Raw genomic sequence first — 27,657 nt, 5'->3', positions numbered from 1 at the left:
ATTTGAATAAAGAATACTCAGAAATGTCATTTTAAGCTTAATTTTTTTACATTTGTCCATTATTAGAAAAAAGCCAACAGAACATGTTAAAAACATAAACTGAATTTTCTTTGGAGTGGGTCTTTAACTTGCTTTTTGTGGCTTGTTCTCTCACAGAAAAATAGATTTAAAATCTGGTAAATTTTAAGGGTCCTTGAACATTTTATTTTCAGACAATAGTCACATCTGGCTGCTTGCTCTGAACTTTTTAGCTGATCTAGTACTTTTTGACACACTTAGCATTTAATAGTCTCATTGTGTCATATTCTGCATAAGAGTTATCATGCCTATTTATGATTAAGAGTTACAATTAAATTATTTACAAGGGTATGCGGTTGTATTTATATGTATTTTCCATCAATGTCTTGACTAATTACAATAAGTTTGAGATTATCTGTGTATACCATAGATATATTGATATATTTGTCTTCTATTTCCAAATCTTTCATAAGCACAGAATGTGGGATTTTTGAACACTACATAAAGTGAGGAGAACGTTCATGCAGCAGGAGAGTTCCAAGGTTTCTGGTTTTTCTGTTGCAGACTTCAGAGTTTGTCTGTTCAGGATATCAGAGGTGTAAACACATGGATACGTCACCAAGAGCTGAAGTGTGTCTGCAGATCTCTCCTGCTTCTACATGTTTGAGAACCAGTGGCTCGCTGATATGGAATAGTTTGGACCTGAAGTGGGAAGAATGAGCACTTTTTGTTCAAAATGAGGAGGAGTTTCTTTGCAAATATGTTCATAATGTGTAGACACAACACTGGCTCACTGTCAGTAGAACTCTGTACAAACAGCTGATAGCAGCCATGCTGTTGTGTGCAGCTCTAACAGCAAACCTTTGTGAGCTCTATGCAAAAAAGTGGAATGCTGGAGCTGAAGTTTTATGAGCCAGGTGATGGTCTTTGGGGTAAATGGTTCAGGTTTTATAAAGTGAGGAAAATGCCCTGGTTGTTTTTGCTCCATGTCTTTTTCAATTGAATGGTGCTTGAATTAACGCGTTCCATCAAAAGTGGGGAGACAGGTGAACAGGAGGGAAAAGTTTAAAAAGAAATTTGAAATAGCTGCTTTGATTGTAAAGGCTGAAGGCGAGGCTATGCTGCTGTGTTTGGGAATTTCTCTCCATCCGTTCGCATATAAACAGAGTAGATTAACAGAGACAATGAGGGGAATCTTCACGACCTGCTGTAAACCAAATCCAGCTGCCTCCTACACCAGAGTGAGACGTGCAGGAAGGGTCTTTAGGTGGTGACGGAGGTGCAAAAAGATTATTTGTATTGGTTTCATTATTTGACAATTATTACAAAAAAAGTTTTATCGCAGAAAAGAAATGCTTGATGTAAAGTTGGTCTTAAATTTTTGCTTTTTTTTAAGTCTCACTCCAATCATCTTTTGATCTATTTTCAGTGTCCCAATGGCCTTTTAGTTATGATTGTGCCGATTTTAGCCAAAATCCAAAAACATTTTCCAGAACATTGATTTTTAGAACTGCAAAAGTTAATTAGAAATTCATCTCTGAGTAGCTCAGAGCAACCCCGCCCCCCTTACCCTCCCTGTTGCCGAGAGCTCAGAGCAGGAATCTTATGGCCCGCTCAGCGTATTTTCTACATCACAAATAAACTGTTTTTCAAACTGCATTTTTACATCTGCCCCTGATTAGCAAAGATTTGAATAAAGAAATACTAAGAACCAAAATTTTAAGCTTAATTTTCTTTAAACATGCCCATTATCAGAAATATGTAACAAGAACATGTTAAAAACACCAAAGACACAATTTTCTTTAGAGAATCTGTAATGCTTTATGTTGAATCACATTAAATTCTGCATTTTTTTTTATTTAAAATTTGCAAACTAGATTAGAATCATGTATAGATGCATCTAATAATCGACCCCCGCCCCCAAACCCCACTGCTCAGTCACATAGAAATGATCTGATTCTTCTCAGTTTGATTCAGGCATCTCCTCATCAGTGCTTTTAGCCTCGTACTCGCTACAGGAAGTGTATTTCCTGACTAAATGGAAACCGGAAAGATAAATCTGTTAAAATTGAATATAAAAATGTGAATGACATCAGTATTTTGGCAGTGATGCAGATCTCTAGTTTTGTGCTCCAAATGAACTTTTCTAAGGGATGAAACAAAACATTTAATGGGATTTCACAATTATTCCGACTTTTTCCCAAAAAAATCTGGGGTTTTACAGTGACGGCATTCCCAGCTCGACTGTCCAGTTCTCGTGGTTTTCCCGCCTACACGTGCCAGCCACTCAGCATCCAGAGACGGCAGTGTGTGTAATTAGCTTCAACCAATCACACTGAGGGTATTGAAAGCAGGATTAGCCATTAACTGGGAGCTGAGCTGCCAGCCACAAAAGGAATGCTAAGCCTTCACTTTAGCCTTGTGTTCCCTGTCACCAAGGAGTAAAGGAAAATATGGAAAATTATAAAAGCCAGCTATACGTCTTCAAACACAGGCGTCTGCTCTGTTAACAGCCAAAGATAAACGTCCGGCTGCTGCTTTTATCCACTGAGAAAACCAGCTGAAACATTTATCAGCCTCAGAATGTAGCGTAATGTGGAGGGCTTTAGGCTCATGTTGGCCCGTCACTGTTATCAGACTGAGTTACTGTAACAAAACCATTTGAAAGAGCAATCAGAAAAGTTTTGGCAAATACACTTCCATTAGAGAAATTGAGTGTCTCATCAATATTTTTTATCCTTCAACCCGTTCTGGAGCTAAACGAGATTCATCGACGCTGTCAGGGCGCTGGCAGCCCGTCTGGCTCCTGCAGCCAGATTTCATTCATCAGCCCTTCCCCTTCTGGTTTTTCTCTCCAGAGTCGTTGCAGAATCCATCACATCCATTTCTTCTGTTGTTGGACAGCAGTGTGGGTAAAACTGCAGCGGGCCTCCGTCTTCCTGTCGCACCAGCTGGGATGTTTGTCTCTTGGTGAAGAAGCAGGAATTCCTTCCTGCAGCTTTGGTTAAACTCTGAGGGGGTTGAATGCTGCATGGCTTTAAAGCCTGCTGACCAATGACAGTGCAGTGTTGACAGAACGGAGGGATGAAACTTTCCCGTTTTCCTCAGACAGATGATTTAAAGGTAGTTTTGACTCTGCTTTGTGCTTAACATTGTATCTACTGAAAGATGCAGGTAAAACGTTTCCTTGCACACAGACTAGTCTACGAATGGTGAGTCCCATCAGCCACATCAGTTTCCCAAATACACCTGAAAAGAAAAATGCATCAACTATTAAGCCAAAAATAGTGGGCAATGCCCGAAAAGCGCGAGCTACAGGAAAAAAAACTTCTGCCTCAGTGAGTTCAAATCCATCGGGCCGGAACTGCGTAGGCACGCCGGGCGATATGGGCCTCAATAAACACTGCAGTGGGCCGGAGTGGTCTTCTACCGGGGACTCGACGTGCTGCAGGGCAAGAAGCGACGTTCTGGTGACAGAGTTTGCGCTCAGTGTATTTAAACACGCATGTGCATCAGAGGATGTTCGATTGGCTGTTCTGCATGTCAATCAAGTCCCATACTTCTCTGTGAGGATTTTGATTCGCTGGTGGATTTTTCTGAAATATATTTTTTTAGTCATTTATCTTTGCTGGCCTGCGATCTATCCTCATATCCTTGAAGAACGACCGGTTGATCGCGATCGACGTAATGAGCAGCCCTGCTCTACATTTTCCCTAGGTTTGAATGTGTGTGTTGCCCTGCAACCATGTTCTTAACTCGGGATTCAGCGAGTTAAGAACATGGATGAATAGAAATCTGCAATCTGCAGGGCTCGACATAGCCATTTGTCCGCTGGCCCGGTCCTGTTTTTCGAGCAGTACGGACCACAAGACTTTATTTTTTACTTGTCCGCTCGGGCCACTAAAATATCTAACAATTAATACATTTTTCACCTTTTTCAATAAAGTATATTTTGCGAAAACGTGTAGATTTACCTCGTCTTCATAATTCACTTTTTCTGCTAGTCCTGTGTTCAGACTTCAAGGGTTTCTATGGGAAACCTTTTATCACTCTTCTCCTCCTCTCCCGCCTGCGCGCGGCTGTCGCTGCCGAGCACCACGCGGCACGCGCTCACTCAATTTTTTTTTCAAACTTTATTGAATGTAACAATTCAATACTAAACAATGTTAAACAGCAACAACAAGGAACAAGCCAGTGGGTTATTATTACATTTTATGCAGATATATTTAAACTGACACACATATCAGCGCGCGCCCCCTGGTGGTTTTTCACCGCGATGATCATAAATCCAACACCGTCACTGAAGAGAGACTGAAGCATGTCAGAGATGTGGAAGACATGGCAGGAATAGATAGGAATATGTTAGACGGAGTGACGGGTGGAATTAGTGCTATGGACAGCAAGATATTTAATGAATGCATTGAAGATGAAACTGTATGCACTAAGCTTTAAGCTGAATGTCAAAGAATCAAAGGCAACTCCAAATACCTGAATCTCAGACTCAAATGGAGTATAAGGTCAAACTACTTAATTTTGTTTTTCTTTACAACACTGTAAGCAGTAAGTATTTCTAGTTAGCTGAATGATCTCAGTAATTTAATTGTATTTAATTTTTCAATTATTTAATTTAATTAGGTAACTAAAAAGTAAATTTAACTTTGCTACAGTAACAAAAAGCAGAACCTTAAGGCAGTCAGGGCAAAAAAGTCAATAAAACTTCTTAACTATTGATTAGGAACAAATGTGAAATAGCAGTGATTAGAAGCAGCATGAAAACTTCTTAACTAGTGTTTCCTACTACACTGCAGTGCTCTCTTCAAAACATCTGAAACAGACTAGAGCAGATTTAAGTTTGATATGCTCTATTTTTAGTCATTGAAAAGTGTAGAAATAAGTGCTAGATGTCACCAGAATGCACCAAATTGCACCATATTAAAATTTTACGGGGGGGCATGCCCCCGGACCCCCCCTAAAGTTGCAAGCACCTGCGGAGCGGCGGGTCTCGCTGTGCGCGGTGTCGGGCCAGTAACTTTCAAAAACTACTGGCCCTGTGGGCCAGTGCAAATTTCTGGGCTATGTCAACCCCTGAATCTGTATGAGCATCTGTTGATTATTACTAATATTGTTTTTGGTTAACAAGTTTTTTTAAAGCAAATAAAGCATCAGAGTTGTAACTTGTGCAAACTCCTACGGACCATGTGCTCCCAAAATTCTAAACATTATCATTTTCCAATCATCTTTTTATCTATTTTAAAAGCCTTTCCAGTAGTATTTTATTAATGATAATGCTGTTTTTAGCAAAAATCCCAAAAACCTATAGTGTTTTCTAGGACATAGTTTCTGCAGAGCGGTAGTTCATTGGAAAATCACCCCTTGGTTGTTGGCGGGACCGTTGCCGCGGAGCAACACAGCACCACTTCCCGTCCCCCATGGCTGAGAGCTCTCTGTTTACATGCTCACCCTCTAGCTTACAATTTTTGGGCACAAAATGAAAGCTGACATCTTTGTATCACTTCTTAAAATTGCAACTCGCTTCAGCACGTGGGTGTTGATTCTCCAGAATCTCATTACCCCTCATGACTGCATGAATGAATGAATGAATGTCATACTCAGAAATGAAATTTTAAACTTAATTTTCTTCATATATGTCCTCCATCATTAGAAAACATTGTGTCATTGGATGAACCAGGGGCACTCCAATCATTGGAGTGGGCCTTTCCCACTTCATCCAATGACACAATGTTTTTAATTCCATTTGATAAGATGAATCAAAGAAGAAGGTGCACTCATCCTATAATCTCCATGGACACAGATTCATAAAGTGTTATCCTCACATTATTGACAGTAAGCGCTGTTTGCACAAACGCGGTGTCCGTTCGTGTCTCCTGAGTGCGAGTCTTCTTTAAAGGAACAGAGAGACCGAGAAGGAAATGTCTAGAGTTTGGCTTCATGCTGAGACATGCCCTCATATCAAAGAAAAAAAGTCTGTGATGCACAGACTGTGAAATAACTGTTTTGAATAGTTTAGTTCCATCATGGAAGTTAATCTCACCTACAGGTTTGTTCTCACTGACTGTGAAAGGGCTGCAGCCCCACATCTCCCAAAGTAGAGACTAAGCATGGCTCCAGCCTCCCCATTCACTCCTGCTCACTAACATTTGATGAGGAAAACCGGGTTGAGGGAGCAGTAACGCAGTGAATGCTGTCTGATCGTCAAGAAGAAGGTATTGCATATCAGAAAGATTGTCTGAACGAGTTCCCAGGTTTGTAAAAACATGTAAAACGATGTCAGGCAGATCATATCGGCACAAAGGCTCCACCTCATCCAACAATTGCCGCTTGTTTTCTACACAATTGAAACGTTTTGTGGCTCCAAAGCCTCTTTTGTCTGCAGTCTCCCAACAGCAGCATTGTCTGTCAGCCCGGTTATTATTCTGCAAGCTTCCAGAGCTTTATCAGAGCCGGGGTGTCTTTCCACCGACATAAGCTGACTTTCTAGCTGAGCATTATCAGCTCCGGACCAAAAGGTTAATTACTTCGTGTCCGTCTTGTCAAATCCACTCATCCATGAAATGAAAGGGATAAAACATGCTGACTCACTTTCATTTCAGCCTTTCTTAGATTTGCTGCTTTGCTTTCAGTTATGAACCTGGACTGATGGGACTTTTCCCCTGAGAACTCTCCAGGGCCTCTGTTTCTGATGAAGAAACTCCTGCAAATGTCTGTCACCCGGCAATGACTGATTGTAGGTTAATTCAATACAATAGTTGCTGCATCATGACGCCCATCATACCATTTAGAGCGTGACTGTCAGAAGATGCAGAGAAGGGAACGACAGATGGAGACGGGAGGGTTCAGCAGAGGAAGACAGGAGGACAAAAGAACAGAGGATCGATGCAGCATCCTCACAGCCTGGCTTCCTGATTGGCTGAGCGTCTCCATGGTCACGATTGCAGCTCCATCAGTCACAACGCTACCTCTGCTCTCTCTGCGCTCCCTGTAACCCGCTTTCATCCAACTCCATCACAAAAGCACATTAGGCATCAAGGAGAGAGGAAACGCTCACACTTGGAGGAGGGACACACAACTGAACAGTCCTTGATCCGTGTGCAGCGCCAAGACTTCCTGATTTATGCAGCTTTTTGATTTGGTTTGCTGGAGCCCTACTATGTTGATCTGTCAGTTCATGCAGCAAGGAGGTTCTGCACAAACAGAGCTAGATCATGGTCTGGTGGAATCCAGATAACTCTAGATGTAGCAATGTAGCAAAAACAGATGTTGGGGATAGAAACGATCTGTTTAAAAACCAATTGTCTTCTGTGTTTTACACATTCATCCCATCACCCACACACCTAAAAGAAACTTGCAAAAGAAACAATTGTTTGAGCAAAACATCAGTTCTGCTCAAACAATAAATATGCATAAAAACATCAGTTTTTATGCTGAATTCATCACAACCTGTCAGCAGTTGTGTTCCTTTAGGAAGACCTGGAGCTCTTTTGAGTTTTCTTTCATCAAACCTTCTTAACCCTTGTGCTATCTTAGATGACCCCACCCTCACATTGACGTGTTCTCCCTACCATGACACGGGTGGATAAAGGTGGAAAGATTTCATGTAATCCATGGACACCAGTGAAGATCACAAATCATTGAAGAAAAAAGGTTTAGAGCACTGTCTAGTGCTAGATGACCATCTGGACCCACTCCCAATGTTAAAGTGCCTAGGATAGCACAAGGGTTACAGAGGCCAAAACATCTGACCTGAGCTCCTCCTTTTTTTTGGCGCTTTGTTCCTCACTACTCTGCTAACCTTGCGTGTGGTTACATTGTTCAGTCTAAACATGCGTGTCAGGGCTTCAGGTAAAATTTAGATTAGATGACTTTATTTATCCCACGATGGGGAAATTCACTGAAAACCAAAAGCAAACCACATAAGTTTCTGAGTCCCTCATCATCTACTGGAGACAAAGTTTAACTTTTCACCAAATAGTCTTTATTCATTGTCAGTGAAGGTAAAGGGGTTAACACCCACTGAGCAGACTCAGACATGGAGGGGCTGCATGCTGACAGAAGCCCCTCTGCTTCATGCCAGAGGCTCACGCCCACTTAACAGGCTGCTCCCTTCCAATGTGAGAGAGACCCCTAGTGGAGAGTATGTGCAGCAGCAGGTCACTGCTGCCCTCTGACTGACTTGTACGCCTTTCCACTCAGCGTTATTTATGGTTTAATTTACGGTGCTCTTCCAGGCACAGGGATTTCTGCTGGCAGGAATGGATCCACAGAGGAGGAAGAACTTGATAAACGTGTGGACAACAATTCCCTGATGGACTGTAATCTAATTAGAGCAGCAACCAGGCTCTCACTCTTTACTTTTGCACGTAAAGGGTGCAGTGCTGGTCTTTTACTTTAAACTCTCCAGTCCTCTGAACTCCAGTGAGGCTTCTCAGTGCTCAGCAGGAGCCATGCAGAGGATCAGCTCCTTCAGGAGGTGTTCTTTTGTTTCGTGTCAGGAGCACAGGTCTTCTGGTTCCACACTCACTGAGATTAAATACAATTTTAAGCAGAGATTTATAGTCAAGAAGTTGGAGACAATCTTCAACTGGCGTGCGAGGAAGCTGCGTTCACTGACCACAAATGTAAATAATTAATCAGAGTGTTTTTGCTTTGCTGCATTGAATCATTATAACATTTAAGTGATTTAGACTTATTTCAGACACGTTTGCTCCTGCAGGGACATGTACACAAAATGGTTTAATCTGAGGATGACTGTGAAACTACACAGACACATTGACTGCTTTTACTATTCCATTTGATCAATGTCTATGTGGTTTGATTAAATGTTATTTATTCCCTATTAAAAGTAGCTTTGTTTGCCTATTAAAATATCCTTTGACACGATTTGATATTTAAACTAATAAAAAAGGACTTTCTGTAATAAATTCTTACATTGAAACCATCAAAGAAGTTTGTTCCCTTGAAATAAATACAAAAAAGAAAAGATTTCCAGGATTTGATTTAAAATGTGATTGATAAAGAAAAAGTTTCAAAGAGAAGATTGCTTTCATTCAAATAGTCAAATATTTTCCCTAAGACATCCAGCCCTAAAAAGAAAGCTTTGTAAATGAACATGCAATCCAAATATCTGTGTGTCATCACATGATGCTCCTTTCACAGTTAATTCAGATTTTGGACAAACTTTCTGCTCTAAATCCCCAACATTTTTAGGCCACAGACTGGTTTAACATTTTCACTGAGCGGCCGAACACGGCTAAGGTTATTGCTTTTGGTTTTTCAAGTTAAAATGCAACTGCATGAAATTTAGTTAAAAAATTAAATCTGTAAAGATGCTCTCCATATAATGAAGATTCAATGAAACAAGGTTGCTGGTTTTTAGATGATTTTTTCTGAATAGTAATATTTTTATAAAGGCAACATTACAGGGTTTAGTTTTCATAGAATGCCATTATAACACTCAGCTTAGGCTAAGATCATCTTTCAGGGCAAATCGATTTATTGTATTTTGATTTTAAATAAATCTTGATTCATTGTGTATTTCTCTTTAACAAGGAGTGTTTTCTGTACTAAAGTTTCTGAACACAGACCTGCCTGATTTACTTTACAAGTTTCTACTAATCAGAACACATTTCCACAAACCAGCAACTTCATTTTTTTTCCATCTTCGTTCTCTGTAGAACTCTGGAATACTTTGTGCAGGACTCATTAAAAGGTGATGTAGAGTTTCCCTCAAACGTCAAAGTGGAGACTAACTTCAGCTGCGTGCGACTTTTTAGATGTGATAAATAAAAAAAGCAAAATAAAATGACGCACGCCTGCTTTTCTGATGAGTTTGATTGACAGATTCATTAGCCAATGGTGACATTAGTTGACCTGCAGCGTGAGGGGGGCGCCATTTTCATCGTAGAAAAATCTCTCACAAATGTGGGGAGATTCACAAATGAGAGCGGGTTTGTGAAAGCAAATTCTAAAATGTGCTCGATCTGTGAGTTCATATTACAAGTGTACCAAAAATGATGTTTGTGAAGCATTTATTGTGCATTTCTAAAAAATGTATTGTTTTCGTGAAACACAGTGTGCACATTTGTGAGAAACATTTCTTGTGCATTTGTTTAACACAATGTGTGCATTTCCAAATTTGTATTGCACGTTTGCGTAAAAGTACAGTTGTGAATCAGAGCGTGTGTATTTGTGAAACAGGTTGTGTGCATTTCTGATTACTAAGACTGAATTAACTCCATAGATGAAGTCTACTAGTTTTGCCTGTCAAAGACTCTTCTTCCATTCCATAGATTCTATGGATATACATTTATAGATTTTTAGGAAGGTAGTGGACGTTTGACGAGGCAAACGACTTGACACGCCCCAAGACTAAGGTATAGGCGGATGTGGTGGACAGAATCCGGTAGTAGATTTATTATACATATACAAAACACAAACACTGTGGAACGTAATGTCTAAACCAACTTCTTTCTAGGTCTTTTGTTTGTTGGTTCTTTAGGGGGTAAGACCTCATCAGGCCTTAAACACTCCAAAGAAAACATTTTCAGCTTGAAAAAGCTTTAAGGAAGTGCTTCAAAACCCACTGTACTGCCTCCACACGACACGGCATTGATGTCACAGTATTTTTCTGCAGTGCGATAAGAGTAGTTTGCTTTCAGATTATACTGTGGTTTGCGTAATTGTTTATGAAGTGCTCTTTTTAAGGTGAATGATGATCAATTATAGCGTCTGAAGGCAGTGTTTCTTTGTTGTTGACTCATGCGGTCAGGTTAATAAGAGACGGTGTGTCAGCACAGACAGATACAGTTTGAGTCAAACATGCGGATACGCTCTCTAATAGAGGAAGCATTGAGAGACACTTTCAGCACCACTTCCTGTTGTGTCAGACGCGTGTGTGTTAGTCCGTGTGAGAGAGGAGATCCTGTTCCGTCGGGTTTTGAGTTTCCTTCATAACTCAAGCAAGCAGACGGACTAAAAATTTGTGCGCGTGAAGGTGAAAGCAGCTTCATCTGATCATCGCCATGCGCCGTGCATTCAGTGTGTTTAGGGGATACAGGAAACCCGGAGAGGATGACGACGATGTATTTGTGTGCAGCCGTCCCAGATGCAAGGTGAAGCAAACATACACACGACAGGTGGAGTTTGTTGGGTATCACTTTCTGACCAGTAGGAAAAATAAATCTCCTGTTTTTTTTTATTTTTTAATCTTCAGTTTTTGTCAAAAAACTTTCTTTCAGCTTTGGCAGTCTCTGCAGCCTTTTGTTCTTTGATGAATTATTTCCCAGGGAACATTTATAGCGTCTCTCTAAAGATTAAGCCAACTGCAGCCAGTGAAACAGTTGATGTTGACTTCAAACGGACAAGGTTCCTCTACTGCAAACGTTTCACCATATGGTGTACATTGCAGGAGGAAACTACTGAAATATTTTTAAAGGCAATTTATCTTGATTCACAGGAAGACCTTTATTTTTGCTTCAGCCACTGAGATTCAAACTGTCCCATCATTGCATTTGTTGGATAGTTTATGTTTGAGTATTTATTAGCCATGACTCAACTTGTTAGTGTTAACTTGTTACCCATCACAGTTTTTTCTTAAAATGAATTGTATGTTTAAAAAACATTTTTACATGAACCAAAAAAAATTGCGCCAATTTTGGAGTGTAACCATGACAACATGAAAACATGGTTGCAGGAACCTCTTGTTCTACTCGCTTCTGCAAAACCTGGTTCTTGGTTGTTGAGACGGGCTGTCAAAGTTGCACAAACGTCTTTAAGGAAATTGATCTTTGGCTTTTCTTCTGCAACTTTCACAGAGACCGCATGCATATCTCATCTGATCCATACCTATCTGCCACCTCAAACCGTAAACATATTTAGCATTTGTTGGAAAAGCCTCTCTACAGTTGTACATGTGTTTCCTTTACCACCAGAGCTTTAGCTCCTGTGGTGACGTTCTTTGAACTACCATAACTGTTTATGCAGTTGCTGTAATTCCAACTGATTCTGTTGTGGTGAAAAGCAGTTTTGCACTGAAATGTAAAACTTTACATCAGTGAAAAGTTGACACAATGTAATTTTCAATGGATTGTGGTGTGGAAAAAAGTAGCTTTGTGCTTATTTGCAGTGTTGCATATCGGCTCAAAGCTGCTTTTTTCATCTGAATCTCATTAGAATCCATTAGAATTATGTTTGTGTTACGCTACTTTTCTTATTTTGCTGTTGCCAGCTAGGGTTAAGTGAACAAGCATAGGCTCTGTGCGCCTACTGGTTTAAGGTGGACATTGTAGTCTAATTAACAAAAACTTCTTAGGCATCACTTTGCCCGTGGTTGCCACAACAACCGATGAACAAGAGGTGCCTTCTGTTTACTTTGGACTAGAAATACAAAAAAGGGACACATTTATTGCAGCCAATCGAAACGGTCATTTGTTTCGTGTCAGTTTTACCTTTTAAAAATGCTGCTTTTGTTGCGGGACGCTGTAGCGTTTAAACATCGATTATTGGGTCAAGGATGACTTGGCTCATGCTGAGCCTGGTGTAATGTATTAAAACAATAAATGTAAAAGATTTCTTAAATTTAGCACATCTGTTTGACACCTACGCATAAAAATACTGGTGTGCAGTAGGGATGCAACGATTCACTTTCCCCACAAATCGGTTTAATGGTGTAACATGCAGTTCAGTTTAAAACCGAGAATGGTGACCTCCCTAGAGCTGACCAGTCCTGGTGCTCCAGATCCAACAACCTGCTTGTTTCCAAGTTCTAAACAAATGAATATAATTGTAGTTGAAGAATGTTGGTTCTTTAGCAGATCTTTGGCCAGGGATCAGAATAAAATACAGTTGTTTTGGTGATTGCCGAGGTGTGGTTCATTTTGACCACGTGTTTACGAAGTACGTTGTGTATGCCCACTACCACTGCCAGTACTTCAGCTATTATTTTTATGCGGCGTAGTTGTGCTGTTAATAATATTCAGATTTCAGACCCATGTGTGAAAACAGCATGTGCAATGTGACATGAAAGGCTCGTGACCTGTGTGGTATGCATGCCAACGGGGGCCCGTTGTCCCCGTGAATCCCTCTGTGGCGTCTGGAGTGATTGTTGAATGGCTTCTTGAAAACATCTGGGTTAACATCTGTCAGAGCGGTGGTGCAGCAGGCGGGCTTCCCCTCTTGAGCTGTTTGGAATCTCAATGGTTGTTCAATTATCCACATTTAGACTTAATTTTCACTTTCGTTGACTAAAATTGGAACATGCTGTCTGCATTCCTAAATGCAGCAAGTTTGTGTTTTCTCTGCGGTTTGGCACGCTGTTCATTCCTCCCCCCCCCCCTGCAGTGCGCTGAGCTGAAAGCGAGAGGCTTAGACTGAACCTGACTCCAAACAATGCAGTGTTACTGAAACCTGCTCCGGCATGCGTGCAGGATATCCAAGAACCCTGTTATTTTATGACTGGCAGGAAGTCCCATCTGTGTCCTGAAAACGGTTCAAATCCTGCAACAGACTGGAATCCAGCTTTGGTGCGCGAGTGTCAGAGCTGGCGTGCAGGACGGTAAACACTGAGATGCAGCCTTGGCAGCAGAATTTTTTGCCCTTTGTACCAAGTTTCTAAATGCCCCTTTAGAGATAGCATACCATCATCACCGCTGCTTTATTCTCTTTTTTTTGAGGGAATGTGTTGAAAAACACCCTCTGAAGTTCTAACAGCTGCAGCCATTTTCACAGAAAAACTTTTGTTTTTAACTTCCTCTTGTCCCCGCTGTGAAATATTTTCCTCCATATTTCACAATTTTTCTTAACAGACATTTTGTCACTGAGCTTTAGCAACATTTGAGCATAACGAACGGGAAATGGCTCTAAATAAAAGAATGTGGTAAATGAGTTGAGATCTTAAAATACGAATGACCTCCCTACAGGTCTAAAAAGAGTTTCACAAAACCTCAATTTCCGTTATGGTCCTTTCTTTATCCAGGACGGACCTTTTGTGCGTACGTTGCGTGAAGAGTAGAGGTTTTATTGTGGCGTATTGGGTTCTAACTTTTACTCAACCACGAGTCTGACCTGCTGCTCTTCATGCCTCGTTTTCATCCTGACGTTTAGAAATCTGATTATAGTTTAGACTGCTTGGTTGTGGGTTTTTTAAACAGTTTACAACTCTGGTTGACATTTCATAATCCAGATCATCCGATTGTTTGTCGACAGCAGATCCTGGAAGGTTTAGTGTCTGCTGCTGGGTCAGGAATACATATTTTTAGAAGCCGTGTGTAAAAATGAAAGGCAACAATTGCTTTTAAGGAAGACTGAGGCATCAGTTTCCCATGTGACCATCCGGTTCTTCTCTTGTCTTGCAGACAACGTCACCCACAGGTCAGATCCGGTCTGACTCTCCGGTCTACACCAACCTTCAGGAGCTGAAGATCTCTCAGTCCAGCCCTCCTCCCATCCCTTCCAGCTCCCCGATCCACATTCTGGGTGACTGGGAGACCCACAAAGACCACAGCGGGAGGCACTTCTACTACAACCGGGCCAACGGCGAGAGAACCTGGAAGCCGCCGCGGACCAGAGACGCCAGTGGCAGCATCAGCAGCAACAAAGGAGACAGCCAGGGAACAGTGGAGAACGAGGTATGGATCCTGAGCACAGCGTAGAGATCAGTAGAGTACAAAGTAAGCCTGTGGGTGCTGAGTCATCCCGCTCAGGGATGTGTACTGATGACAGACAGGTTGGAGCTGCTGCTCCGAAACATTGTGGAAGTGGAGCGTGATGGTCCGTGTCGGAGCAAGCGGCTGCGGTGAGGGTGCGGTGGACCTCAGAGGAGTTAACGTGCTGTTGTGGTTCCTGACTGCCGGGAAGCTCCACTGCCTTTGATGTGGAATGGCAGCTTCCTGTCAGCCTGTCTGCACACTCTAACACATCCAACGCTGCACTCTTGTGGCGCAGCCGTGTTACTGCACCAATGTTGGAGGCAAATCTATGGGAATTAGTCACACTCGAATTCTGCCTAATTTATGTAAAATAAATAAATTTACTGTTTTTCACTTTTTCTAGTCAAAATGTTTCAAGGTGGAAATTATAAATAATGGAAATACTTATTTATACTATTTGTTAATTACAGCATAGAAATTTAATAATCTCTAATCTAAACTTTTTTATTCTTTTAGACAAAACACTAAGAATATAACATTTTGGGGGAAAATAAGTCAAACTTTTCAGATGATGATGTTATAATAGAGTTGGTTAAATTTTGCAAAGACAAACATCATTTCTCTGTGTAAATCATCATTTTTGAAACCAAAGCTAAAAGGGAATTTTGCATCAATGGGGATTTCCTAGAGATCAAAGTTGTTCTTCATTACAGTTACACAGAAATTTAAACATAAAACCATATTTTTTGGTGTTTTTTGCCACAGCTTTCAAAACCTTTTTTTCTAATTTTTACTTGAATGAAGCAGAATTCTGATTTTTTTTTTTAAGCTGAGTTTTAGAGAAATCATCTGTTTCATTCCCCCAAAATTCTGCTCACAATTAAGAATCATGATGTTGGATCAAGCCTGGACCACGTGAGCCAAACATTATCCTGTCTTATTTTGTCTCTAAATAGTTAGTTTGTTCTGTTTTTTTTTTTTTTTGCTGGGGAACGCCTTTTAAGAAAACAGACTTTTATAACTGATTATTCAATGACAAAGTCAGTCATTTACTGTTCTTTTTGAAGAAGTTATTCTTTTTATGTTTTGTTTCTGCTTTTACTTTAGTTGAATTAGTTTTACTCTTAAAAATACAACACCTTGCTGTTTTCTAGCATGTCTGACTGCAGTGGACAATAGGAATAAAAAATGTATTGTTTGTTGAAACATTTTCCTTATAAAACACCTTGCAGTAAAAAAAAGAGAAAGCTTTTTTTAAACAATTTTGTTTTTTACAAAAAGGATTGTTAATAGGTTAAGTTTGAAAGTCAAAATCTACTGTTACAATTTAAATAAACATATAAGTTGAAAATTGAGAAGTTATTGGTGATTGCGTGTGAGATGAAGTCAGGCTTTTTTCTGTAGAGCTAACATGCAGTTTCCTCTTTGAGCCCTTAAGCTGGTCTGGTTCTCCACAGCTGCTGTCCTCTGAAGAAAACTACCACAGCACCCACTCCAGTCAGTCAGACAGCCAGTACGGATCGCCCCCTAGAGGCTGGTCGGAGGAGCTGGACGAACACGGCCACACGCTCTACGTGTCCGAGTACACGCAGGAGAAGGTGGAGCCTCCTGCCGTGCATGTTTGTTTGTTTTCTCTGTGAAGCTGATGGGTGTTTGTGCTCTCAGTGGATAAAGCATGTGGATGAACAGGGACGGCCGTATTACTACAGCGCCGATGGATCCAGGTCAGAGTGGGAGCTGCCAAAGGTGAGATTACCTGGCAAACCTCAGCGGTCCCTGCTGTTGCATCACATTCAGACTCAAGCTGTGTGCTTCCTGGGAAAATGGAAAACCCTCTGGTGTTACATGATCACCAGGCTGGACGCGGTTCACCAGCAGCTTTCACAGTTGTTTAGAGCACTCGTCTGCCTGTCGTACTCGTTTCTTTGAGAGTCGATTTAGATTGTAGAACGAGTTCTGCACGAAACCCATAAAACTAAATGAGACGACAGTCCCAGAGGATTTTGACACCTTTGAAACTTAAGCAAAACTCTTTACATGATGGCCGACCTAAAGAAGGGTCTTGCATCTTTTACCAGCCCTCACTAGCATCCCCGGATACTTTTTAAGGTGGAATGTTTGGTTGTTACATTCCTTTTGACGGGATCTTCAGGAGCAAATGTGACTGAAGCTGGCGCTCTGTAATTGCCCCCCCCCCCACCTGTTGATCTGGCTGTAAGGCTCCTTTACTGAGGGTGTGAGCAGCCAAATCTGCGGTCGGACTATTAGTAGCTCTCCTAATCTCGACGCTTTAGAGCAGATCAGATCAGAGCGGTCCCCTTTCATGATGGAGGAGCAGCAGCGCGCTGCAGCTGCAGATGAGGAAACGCGTTGTTCCTCCGGACTGTGGACGGTTAAACGACAGGTAAAGAGGCGCCTTCTGCCACCAGAACCTCCTGTGGCTGACTTCCGGCTCTGTCTCCACAGTACAACGTCTCCCCTCAGTCCAGCGAGCTCCCCAAGAGCCACAGTCTAGAGAGGAAGCAGCAGGACCCCATCGTCCTCACCAAATGGAGGCACAGCACCTACGTCCTAGACCTCAACGACAAGGTAGGAGCAGGAGCCCATTCCTAAAACACGTTTTTGTTTTTTTAATGAATCAGAAGTTGCTTTAAAATATGCTCCATAATATAGAAAATTTGAATAATTTTGGCAAACCACATCTAGAATGCAGTTTTTAATGGAGAGGTTTGTATTTTAGCTCTTGTAGCTTAAAATAAATTACTTTCATAATTTACGAGGAACAAGATTAAACTTTTTAAACATCTGTGTCGTTCTGTCAGTGAATGTTAAATATAAAACTATTGGGAAAAAATCAAATCTCTGTGTATCAATCAGTTTAAGGGAGTGAAACAAAAACAGATCAAGGTTATTCAAAGCAGGAAATGTAATCAAAAATGTAATCTGTTGACACGTTGCTATAGAGTCAGTAAAAGACCAGTGAAGAACTGTGGTAAGAGAAGAAAATCTTCCATTTAGTGCTGATGCCACACAACGTATGACAAATTAATATCCTGGTATTTTATGAGAAACACCTAAACACAAATGGTGCAGGTTTTCTCAAATGACTTTTAAAAAGTGATACAAAAAAGGAAGAGCCGGCTTTTACTAATGAATCCAACATTCCACCCATCACCACTTTTCATTTACAATGCTTTCTCTTCTTTTTAACATTACTAATTTTACTGTCAAGTATTGTAAAAAAGTTTTGCAGAGCATAATTGCCATTATACCAAAAACACTATAGACGGAAAACGAGCGTCTGTACTAAAACCATGCAAGAAGAGAAACAGATTTATAGAGTTTATCTGTAGCTAAAACACTGAAAATTACTTGAAATTATGTAAAAATATCCTCATTTATTTTAATCAGTTTTGGGTATTAACTTGTGTTTGAGGTTCAGTTGTGGGCGGGACTTTTGGCGTGAAGTAAGCCCACCTCCACTTCCCATCACCCATATGTTTACGCACCCCTCACAATCCCAACCTGACATTACCGGAGCAACATCGGCGCCATCCAGCCGTTCAGTTTAGATACAGATACCAGCCCAGACGAGGAAAACAAATACGTACATTACTTTACTTCTGTCAGCGCTTGAGAAATTTGGTTCCAGCCAATCAGATGTGTGATGCGATGAGAGAGAGTGTGAATCTGGATCTATGGGAAATCCTTTTTCCCGCGTCACTGTCTCAACATAACCCAATCTGACAGTAACCTGTTTCCTCCTCACCCCTAACCTCAGCTTAACTGTCCTTGTGTGGTTGGCTGCGGCTCATGTTGTGCCTCTTCTTGGTAGGAGTGTGCTCCGATGCTGAAGCAGAGCTCCGCAGACTCTGACTCCTGCCCGTCGTCTCCTAAACTCTCTCCAACCGTTAGTATCCCTGCTGCTGCCGTTTCCACCCACTCACCCCACATCTTTCTGCTGCAGGCCACATCTGACCACCCTTTAATCATGTCCAGCTCAGTTAGACCTCACCAGTCAGAGCTGCAGCTCTTTCTGCACCTTCTCACCTGTTTCTCCGTCCTCAGCCCTCGGAGAAGTGTGGTGTCCTCAACGTCACCAAAATCACAGAGAACGGAAAGAAAGTCAGGTTGGGAAACATCGATTTCTAGAAGACTTATTCCAAAATGTGCTTTTCCTTAATGTCTGTTTCTCTCTAACAGGAAGAACTGGACCTCCTCTTGGACCGTGCTGCAGGGCTTCTCCCTCCTCTTCGCGAAGGGCCAGGGAGGAGGGACCACCTGGGTAGGTGTCCCATCATCCCACGGAGGCGCAACCTTCTGTACAGTCCATCCATCTTCTCTGTGTTTCTTCATCCTCGTCTGTTTCCCGCTCTTCTCCTCCTCCTTCCCTTTGAAGTCATATTACCGAGGCGGCTCCATCCCGGAGCTGCTCCTCACTCTGCTCAGCAGCTGGAGGCGCTCAGCCAAGCCCCGCCCCGCTGTGGCCTATGTGAACTGTCGGCCCGCGCAGGCTGCCACTGTATGTCCCGTCTGTCTGCATGTGCTGATGCCCCCCGTGATCTTTTTTCCTGTCACTGACCCCACCCCTTTACTGCTGCTGAAACTTAAGCGTCTAAGCAGAGCCTAACATCTGCTGAGGGCGGGGCCTTCAGCAGCACTGAAGCTGCACGTCAGGCTAACTGACGGTTGCTTGTCTGTGGAGCATGAGCCTGCTTTCTCTTTTAGAGACTTCACTAATGGAGAACCACATGGTAGCAAAAAAGATCCAAACTGAGCTTATATCCAATTTTTAGCTGGAGCTAATAAAAAGAAGCATTAAATTACCTTAAATTTGGATGAACGGGTCTTACAAGTTTCTTGTCAACGCGATGTCTCCTCCTGAGACTAAAAACAAAAACATTTCCAGGTTGCGTTGGTTTTGACCTGGTGGTAAATCGTCTAACCTTAGCCAGCTAATCAGTTTGTGCTCATTGGTGCGGGAAAATGAGATTGTGTAAGTTCATGGAGGAGTGATGTGAAATATGGATTACCGGTACTTGTAGTGGGTAAAAGTGTAAATCCTTATGAAGTAACCTGCACGAAAGACATCTTAACTTGGCACAATGGGAATCAAGGTGATCTAATTTAGAATTCAGAATTGTGGGGGCGTGGAGTCACCCATCTGTTAACATGCCTTCCCACTAGCTTACAGCCCCTCACACCCACAACACAAAATTACAGGTGTAACAAAAATGTTGAGCAACATTGTAGCTGCAGTACAGTTAGTCAGATATCAGCTCAGACAAGGAGAACAGAGATGTACTCGGATCTATTTGTCTCCAACCAGATGCATCAGAATGGAGCAGAGGGAGCTTGTTGCTCACCCAGCGCATTTTCTACATCACAAATAAGCTCCTTTTCTAACGACTTTTTTTCATCTGCTCCTGATTCACAACTATTGGAAAAAAGAAAACCTCAGAAATGCAATTTGAGCTTAATTTTCTTTATACGTGTCCTCCATCATTAGAAAAATGCCTCAAGAACATGTTAAAAACATATAAAATACCATTTCCATCAAAGCCTTAGTAGAACAGGGGAACAGGGGTGTTCTACTACAGTGTTCCCTCGCTATATCGCTCTTAGCCTTCTGCAGTCTCGCAGAGTTTTTTTCAGTACTATTTTACATGTTTTTGACGGATCCTCATTGGCTGTAGGTCTTGTCAATCAATTTCCTCTGTACCTTGCCTCCTGTACAGAATGTGTTTAGTTTGCCAGTTACATAAATCTTTCATTGCGAGCAGATCATTGGTTTAATTCTATAAAACTGTACTTAGGTTTCTATAAAGGTTTCAACAGGAGAGAAAAGTGTGAAAATGTTTGTCTAAGAGAAGTGTATTTTTGTGTATGTTTAGCAACAAACGAGGGAACACTGTACATGGATACAGAAATAATTTGTTAAATAGTGTTTTTGTCTACTTTTGCTGCAGTTTTTCAGATTTAACATGTTAATTTAGCATAAAAGTGGGTTTTAACAACTCGGTAACATGTACTAATGTTTTTTTTCTATTGTTTTCAGGTCAGTGACACTGATTGTGTGTTAACCTAAAGCCTGTTCTGATTTCTGAAACTAATAGGACTCAACATTTTTCCTATGCGACTTTAACTGGACTGAATCCTCTAAAGACACAGCTCGACTCTTCAACTCTGACCCCATTCTGTCTGCCTATTCCAGAAGTTTGGCAGCAATCAGTCGAAGCCAGAGTTCACCGTGGATTTACGTGGAGCATTGGTGGAGTGGGCCTCCAAGGAAAAGTCCAGCAAGAAGCATGTGATCGAGGTACGCCAGCTCCTCTGTTGGTTGTCTCCCCGGAGCACAGAAAGCATTGATCTGTGGTTGTCGCCCCGTCTGCAGCTGAAGACCCGACAGGGCACGGAGCTACTGATCCAGTCGGAGATCGACAGCGTCATTAATGACTGGTACCGGGCCCTCACCGAGGCTATCAGCACCCACGTGAGTGGACGTCTCTGGAGTCTTCTTTTTAAAACTTCTTGTTGGGTTTGGAGGCCAATGGATCCAAGGAAAAGCTTCAACTGATTCAATTTATGGGTTTTATTTGGAACCTGGTTCCGTTTTAGTCTTATATACTGGATGTGCCATACCAAGAGATCAAACGCTTAACATTTGAGAAATACAATGAGTTAAAAAAAAACATCGTAGCAGATTAAAACAAAAAAAACCACAACAATTTATCATTCAAAGAATAGACTGTTTTATAAAAACCGTGATTTTAGATTCTCAGCTTTTTGACTCTGTGTTATTCAGCAATAAAGACATCAAGGAAGAAACGGGTGGAAATATTTGGCGATGAAGGTGGTAATTAACCTTTTAACATCCACGTTTTAGCTCCGTTACTGTTTAGCTCTATAAACGGCAATGTAATAATTCTAACTCCAGTGGATTCTGAAGTAAAATGCTTATGCAAACATGCAAAGAATCAGCTGATTCACATTCAACGGCAGAAGCGTTGTGGTGTGTGTGATTTAGGCGTCACCGACGACATCTGTGATATTAAAGCATTAAGGTTTTCAAAATCTCAATTAATGTAATTTATTTGACTTGCATTAAATGATTTTATGCTCAATTTTAAAAGGTTTTCCCCCATAAGTAGCAGTTGGTATTGCTGTTTCCATGATAAGCCCCGCCCCTTCCTTAGATGAAATCAGAAAAAAGCTTTGTTTCTTTAGAATGCTTCTTAAAATGCTTCTTAAGTGGACTCGGGGGCTACCTGTCACAGGTGTTTCTAATAAAAAAAGAAAAAGTTTAGACCATAAAACAGTAGCTGTGATTTTTTTTTTTTTTTTTTTTTTTTTTAAAGATTTATCTCTCTAGGTTTTTTTTTAAGTAACTGCAGTCTCAGAAATATAAAAACCAAAATCTTGGTCAGAGGGGATGTGATGAGCTGTGATCCTTCAGGCGTGGGAGTCAGACGAGGCCATCGAGGAGGACATGCCGGAGTCTCCGGGAGCCGAGAAACAGGACAAGGAGAAGGACCACCGAGACTCCAAGAAGAACAGAGGTGAGAGTGGCGCTCCTGGGTTCTCCTCTGAGGAGACAGAGTTGTCCGTGTGTCATTGTCTTCCTCCCTCCCCCCAGTGATGAAGACCTCTGTGAGCATGGATTCTTCAGACCAAAAGAAAACCAGGATGAAGCTCAAGAAGTTCCTGACCAGACGGCCCACCTATCAGGCGGTTCGGGACAAAGGATACATCAAAGGTGATCTGGGGATCTGCTCCTAAATGATGCTGGAGGAGCAGAGCGATGACCTTCAGTGTGTTCTTCTCCTCCTCCTCCTCCTCACAGATCAGGTGTTCGGCTGCAGTCTGAGCAGTCTGTGCCAGCGGGAGAACACGACCGTTCCCAACTTTGTCAGGATGTGCATGGAGCATGTGGAGAACACAGGTATGAGCCGAGATCCCTCCTCTTCTTCTGTCAAGAGTGGATTTATGAACGTTTCATGTTTTGTTTTTTCCTTTGATTTTTTTCCCCCCATCTTTTTTCCTTCCTTGAATTTCTTTAACTCATAAATGTGTCCGGTGTTTCGTAAAATAAAGTAAAGAAACCTAAAGAAATGCTCTCTGGTCCTGCAGGTCTCAGTGTGGACGGTCTGTACCGAGTCAGCGGGAACCTGGCGGTGATACAGAAGCTCCGCTTTGCCGTTAACCACGGTGAGTCTCAGCTGCAGCCGTCACTCTGTCATAGTTAACCTCCTTTGTTTACTCATCTCCGTTACATAAAACATGAACCGGAAATCTACGTCACAGACAGACATATCTGGAAAAACCCAAAGAAAAAAAAGGTTTTCTTTCATCTAAGAAAAGTCACCTTTTTGAAGTTTATAAGGTTCATGTCTTTTTTGTTTTTACTTTAGACCAAAAATGTAACTTTAAAAGAATAAATGAACAGGACCGATGCCTCTTTCTTTAGCAGTACATTGCATGAACTCTAGCTTTTATGGAATATTTTTGTCCCGTTTTAAGGTAAATAAATGCATTATGTTTAACATAAACACTACTTAAGAGGTCAGGTTTCACTAAGATAAATGTTTGTTTTCCTCTCTAGTTTGTACTTTTCACTGATCATTTATGTTCTTCCTGCAGGATTATTACAGCTTGTATTTTGATTATTTTTCATAATATTATCTCAAACCAAGAAGGTTCTTGGATTGATAACCCCACTTTTTTGGGTGGAGTTTACATTTTCTTAACTGTATTCAGACCTTTATACACTCTGTGATAGCGGGGATAGGCTCCAGCAACCTATATGACCCAAGCTAGGATAATACTGGGAGGGCAGGATTTTTTTAATTTATTTGAAGTGGTTTATTTCAAGCAATAAAGGTGAGAAAAATGCACTAAACAATACAATCAGCAGTGATACACTCATACAAAGAAGTATCAAACTTGAGTGTTTGGAAGAAAGCGAAGTTTTCGGTTCCGGATCTACAGCACCATTTTTATTACATGATTTATCATTATCGTTTAACATGGGCAGGCAAGGCGGCGGGAATCGAACTGATCAGAGGACGACCGCCCTACTGCTGCACCACGGCCGCTCAGACACAAACGTTTTCACACTTTATCTCTTGTTTAAACTCTCAAAGTTCAAACCTTCATGGAAAAATAAGTCCAGGGTTATAGAATGAAACCAAAAATCTGATCGTGACTGAAAATAACTTTGGAACTGAAGGTGTTTTGTAAAGGAGATACGGCAGGGAGGAGATTAAATGACAGTCAGGACGTAGAACACGGTGCACTAAAAAGACAAATGCAGAAAAACGCAAAATTACACCAAAAAAATCTGCGAGACAGTGAAAGGTGAACTGCAGTATAGTGAGAGAACAGTATTTGATGATCAGATGAAGTTACATGATATGACTTTGTGACTATTGTGTCTGGAAATCAGATTAGAAGTTAAAACTTTTGGGTTGAATTTGTGAAAAAAGAATAATTAGAGCACTTCAGTAGATTGAAGAGTTTTCTGGGTTTCTTTTTAAATCCATGCTGACCACGAGTGTTTTCTCCTGTTTGTCAGATGAGAAGGTGGATCTGAACGACAGTAAGTGGGAGGACATCCACGTCACCACCGGCGCTCTGAAGATGTTCTTCAGGGAGCTTCCTGAGCCCCTCTTTACATACGGATCCTTTTATGACTTTGTCAACGCCATCAGTGAGTCCCCGCAGTTCTCATTGGGACGCTGTTCTCCGGGTCGCCACAGGGTGGCCCTCTTCTCACGTTCTGCACTGACTGTGTCTCTGCTGCAGAGGGCTCCGACTACAAGCAGAGAGTGAACTCGGTCAAAGACTTGATCAAGAAGCTGCCAAAACCCAACCATGACACGATGCAGGCACTCTTCAAACACCTGCGCAGGTGAGACAGGCTCCTCCCTCTTCAGATTAAGAGGGACTCCAAATGATGGATCTAAAAGGGGAACATAACAGATGAGGAGTGACTCTTGTTTTGTTTTTCCTCTAAATGAACTGAACCTCAAGCCGCGCAGATGTTTGACTGTCTACCTTCTGGAGGCGGGGCCTTCTCAGTCCACCGCCGCCGGCACTTTCCAACGCTCGCACTGACATTTTCTTAGGCGTCCTATTTGCATTTATATGGCGTGAGCAGGAATTCAGCAGCTATAAAGTGGTGTTTCCTGCAGAAATTTACAGCGTGACATTCAGAATGCGCCGCTTTAATCTTGCTTTTCCTCTCCTCCATGAATATGTTATTGTTTTGTTCATCTGCATGCGAGGATGTAGATTCTATTTCAAAAGGCCATTATGCAGGCGCTGGCGGCGGCGGCGTCCTGTTTGTGAGGGGTGTGTGCTTGTTTCAGATGAAAACCTGCAGCTGAGCACGGGGGCTGCCACCCAAATTGAACCTCTTCATCTTCTCTTGTTCTACACCCCACTCCCCCTCCAGGGTGGTTGAGCTCGGAGAGGCCAACCGCATGACCACCCAGAGCGTGGCCATCGTGTTTGGACCCACGCTGCTGCGGCCCGAAACGGAGACGGGGAACATCGCCGTCCACATGGTCTACCAGAACCAGATCGTGGAGCTGATCCTGCTGGAGTACGACAGCGTTTTTGGGAGGTAGAAGAGGAAGAGGCGGCCTCCTCCTCCTCTCCTTTGACTGAGCACTGGACCGCTTCGCGAGAAGCGCTGCACTTCAGATCTTGGTAGTGGTTTACAGGGGTGGGGGTCCATCCTGGGGTCAGAAGTGGTAGAGGAGCGGGCTGAGCTCCTGGGCTGTGCTTTTGGGTCCAGAAGAACCAGACTGATTTTGGCACTTGAACCCCCCTCCTTTTTTTAATCAGTGTTGCTCATGAACCCGCCGTGACTTGAAGAAAAGGAGCCGCAGCTTCCGCCGTGTTTGCCGCTGGATCCTAACGTAGCTGAAGGCTCCTCCCACATGAACTGGTGACCCCCCCCTCCTCCTCCTGATGGGGGGGCTCTGAGAATATATGTACAGAGGCACAAAGTAGATGTTCCCGTGCGTTTCAGTGGCTGAAGTGTGTTTGTGAGTGTGTGTGCGTGTGCTTTGATGGTGAAGCAGTGAAATTATGATTTTTGTACATTTGAAGACGAGACAAAGAATGTGGGAGAAGAAAACCAACAGGAGAGTGTGTTGCTTTAGTTTGTTCCTGGGTTCGTTTGGTCCGCTGCACATTTTGAATGTCATTTTTGAAGCTAACTAATGTTTGTGAAACTGCTACGTCTAATAAAAAGACAAACTGAACACGGATGTTGGCAGGCTTCTGCAGCTTCACCTCCTGGACTGAATGAATCTCCTCGGCGCAGACACGCCGCTCAGCGAATTGACTGATTAGGCTTTCACGTCTCAATCAATTATTTCCTACCTGTTCATTAGGAAATGAAGCCGGCTGCATTAGTGGAGATTTCTCCAACGCAGCAGCACCTCTGCTGCTCGGCTCCCATTAATCTGCTCGGCTGGTTTTGTGTCCCGGCTGTTCAGGTCAAACGCGGCTGCAGAACCGAGGCCCGCGGATTCATTGATGTCTAATTAGGTAATTGCTTCAGTGCCAACTTAGATTTAGCGATCGCTGAGCAAAGCTGCCTGATCAGAGGCTTTTTGTCATCAGGATCCTGCAGCTGTGAGCAGGAAACCTTCAGAATCGTCTCCTCAGACCTCACTGCAGAGTCTTTAAAGAGTAGATGAACAGCCAAGGTAATGTCAAAGCTCCACCTGAACAGCTTAGGTTCCTTGGAAAACGTCATTTCATGTAGAGAATAAACCTTTACAAGTGGAAGCATGTAGGCAGAAATAAATATAACATATCTTTAGATATAAAAAAATCTCTTTAAATGTTTTTTTTCCTTTAAAAATGTTCTTAAAAAGTAAGACATTGAACAAAAACAAACATATTCCTAAACACAATTATCATAGCTGTGTTTCTCTAAAATGCTGAGAAATGACTTTAAATGTTAATGAAATGAGATTTTGTTTTTATTAACTGCCGTTTTTTATGTTCATTCAATTTATTTATTCATTTAACAAATGCCAGAGTGAAAACATGGGGGTGGGAGCATCATGCTGTGGGCTTACTGGAGGGTTCTTTAGTTTTTCGAGACGTAAAAACTTAAAACAAACGGGTTGAAATTTCCCCTGACACAAAACAAAAGAAAACCCGAGGTGGTGCAAATGTTTTTAAATTTCCAATGTTTTATGAAAGATTTACTTTTTTTAACTTTTCTGTCAACATACTGACTTTTTTTTTTTAGGTAACCTTGTTTGGTTTGTACCAACAAATTGAATTTGTACATGAAAAAATTAAATATATCTCGTTCCCACAAATTAATATCTTGTTCCCACGAGTTCCTTTCTGTTCCCACGAAATACTTTTTCGTTCCCTCGAAATAATGAATTTGTGCTAACGTCACAACGTAACAAGTCATTCTTAAACACGGAAACTAGCATCACAAACACGGATGTGAGCAATATCCCATCATGCATCACACATACCCATAATTCATCTCGATCAGTTTATCATCTGTCTTGTTACGCTACAGTTACAGGGACACAGTGATTGGTTGAGATGCATTATGGGAAACGTAGCATGTAGCCTACTAACCTTTGGATGTAAAGGGACTGCTGACAAGTATGATGCTTTTGTAGAGCTTTTTAAAATAAATAAATCTGATCTCTAAACATCCTCTGTGTCTCCAATACAATGTAATGAGACACATACAGACAGAAATGTGAAGGTATCTGCTGGAAATCCAAATATTGCTCACAACCGTGTTTATGAAGCTAGAAGCTGAGTCCGAAGGGGAAGCAGCAATCCGTGTTTAAGAATGACTTTTGACGTGAATTATTTAATTTGTTCGTGGGACGGAACGGAATAGTATTTCGTGCGAACGGAATATTAATTTGTGGGAACGAGATATATTTAATTTTTTCATGTCACGTAGGTTCGCATT

At 41.8% G+C, this 27,657-nt stretch overlaps 1 protein-coding gene across 4 annotated transcripts in view; it reads left to right on the top strand.

The window, feature by feature from the left end:
* The window catches only part of arhgap12b (Rho GTPase activating protein 12b), a 52,615-nt gene extending 26,655 nt beyond the window's left edge, over positions 1-25,960 (top strand). The window contains exons 3-19 of one of the 4 annotated variants that reach the window (XM_023950081.2): positions 14,388-14,660; positions 16,139-16,279; positions 16,347-16,427; positions 17,148-17,270; positions 18,517-18,591; positions 18,750-18,811; positions 18,885-18,966; positions 19,081-19,203; positions 20,896-21,000; positions 21,076-21,174; positions 22,138-22,240; positions 22,318-22,437; positions 22,525-22,623; positions 22,812-22,889; positions 24,256-24,390; positions 24,486-24,591; positions 25,138-25,960. In XM_023950081.2, the coding sequence (XP_023805849.1) occupies positions 14,388-14,660; positions 16,139-16,279; positions 16,347-16,427; positions 17,148-17,270; positions 18,517-18,591; positions 18,750-18,811; positions 18,885-18,966; positions 19,081-19,203; positions 20,896-21,000; positions 21,076-21,174; positions 22,138-22,240; positions 22,318-22,437; positions 22,525-22,623; positions 22,812-22,889; positions 24,256-24,390; positions 24,486-24,591; positions 25,138-25,312 (1,980 nt within the window). In that variant the 3' untranslated portion in view covers positions 25,313-25,960. The remainder of the gene's footprint in view (positions 1-14,387; positions 14,661-16,138; positions 16,280-16,346; positions 16,428-17,147; positions 17,271-18,516; positions 18,592-18,749; positions 18,812-18,884; positions 18,967-19,080; positions 19,204-20,895; positions 21,001-21,075; positions 21,175-22,137; positions 22,241-22,317; positions 22,438-22,524; positions 22,624-22,811; positions 22,890-24,255; positions 24,391-24,485; positions 24,592-25,137) is intronic. The other 3 variants (XM_023950083.2, XM_023950082.2, XM_023950084.2) reach the window with 3 other exon arrangements.
* The last annotated feature ends 1,697 nt before the right edge of the window (positions 25,961-27,657 follow it).

This window comes from Oryzias latipes, chromosome 20 (genome assembly GCF_053564925.1).
Source record: "Oryzias latipes strain Hd-rR chromosome 20, Olatipes_Hd-rR_3.1".
Classification (NCBI taxonomy): domain Eukaryota; kingdom Metazoa; phylum Chordata; class Actinopteri; order Beloniformes; family Adrianichthyidae; genus Oryzias; species Oryzias latipes.
Note: the sequence above shows the minus strand (reverse complement) of the source record. Positions and strands in the feature narration are given on the sequence as shown.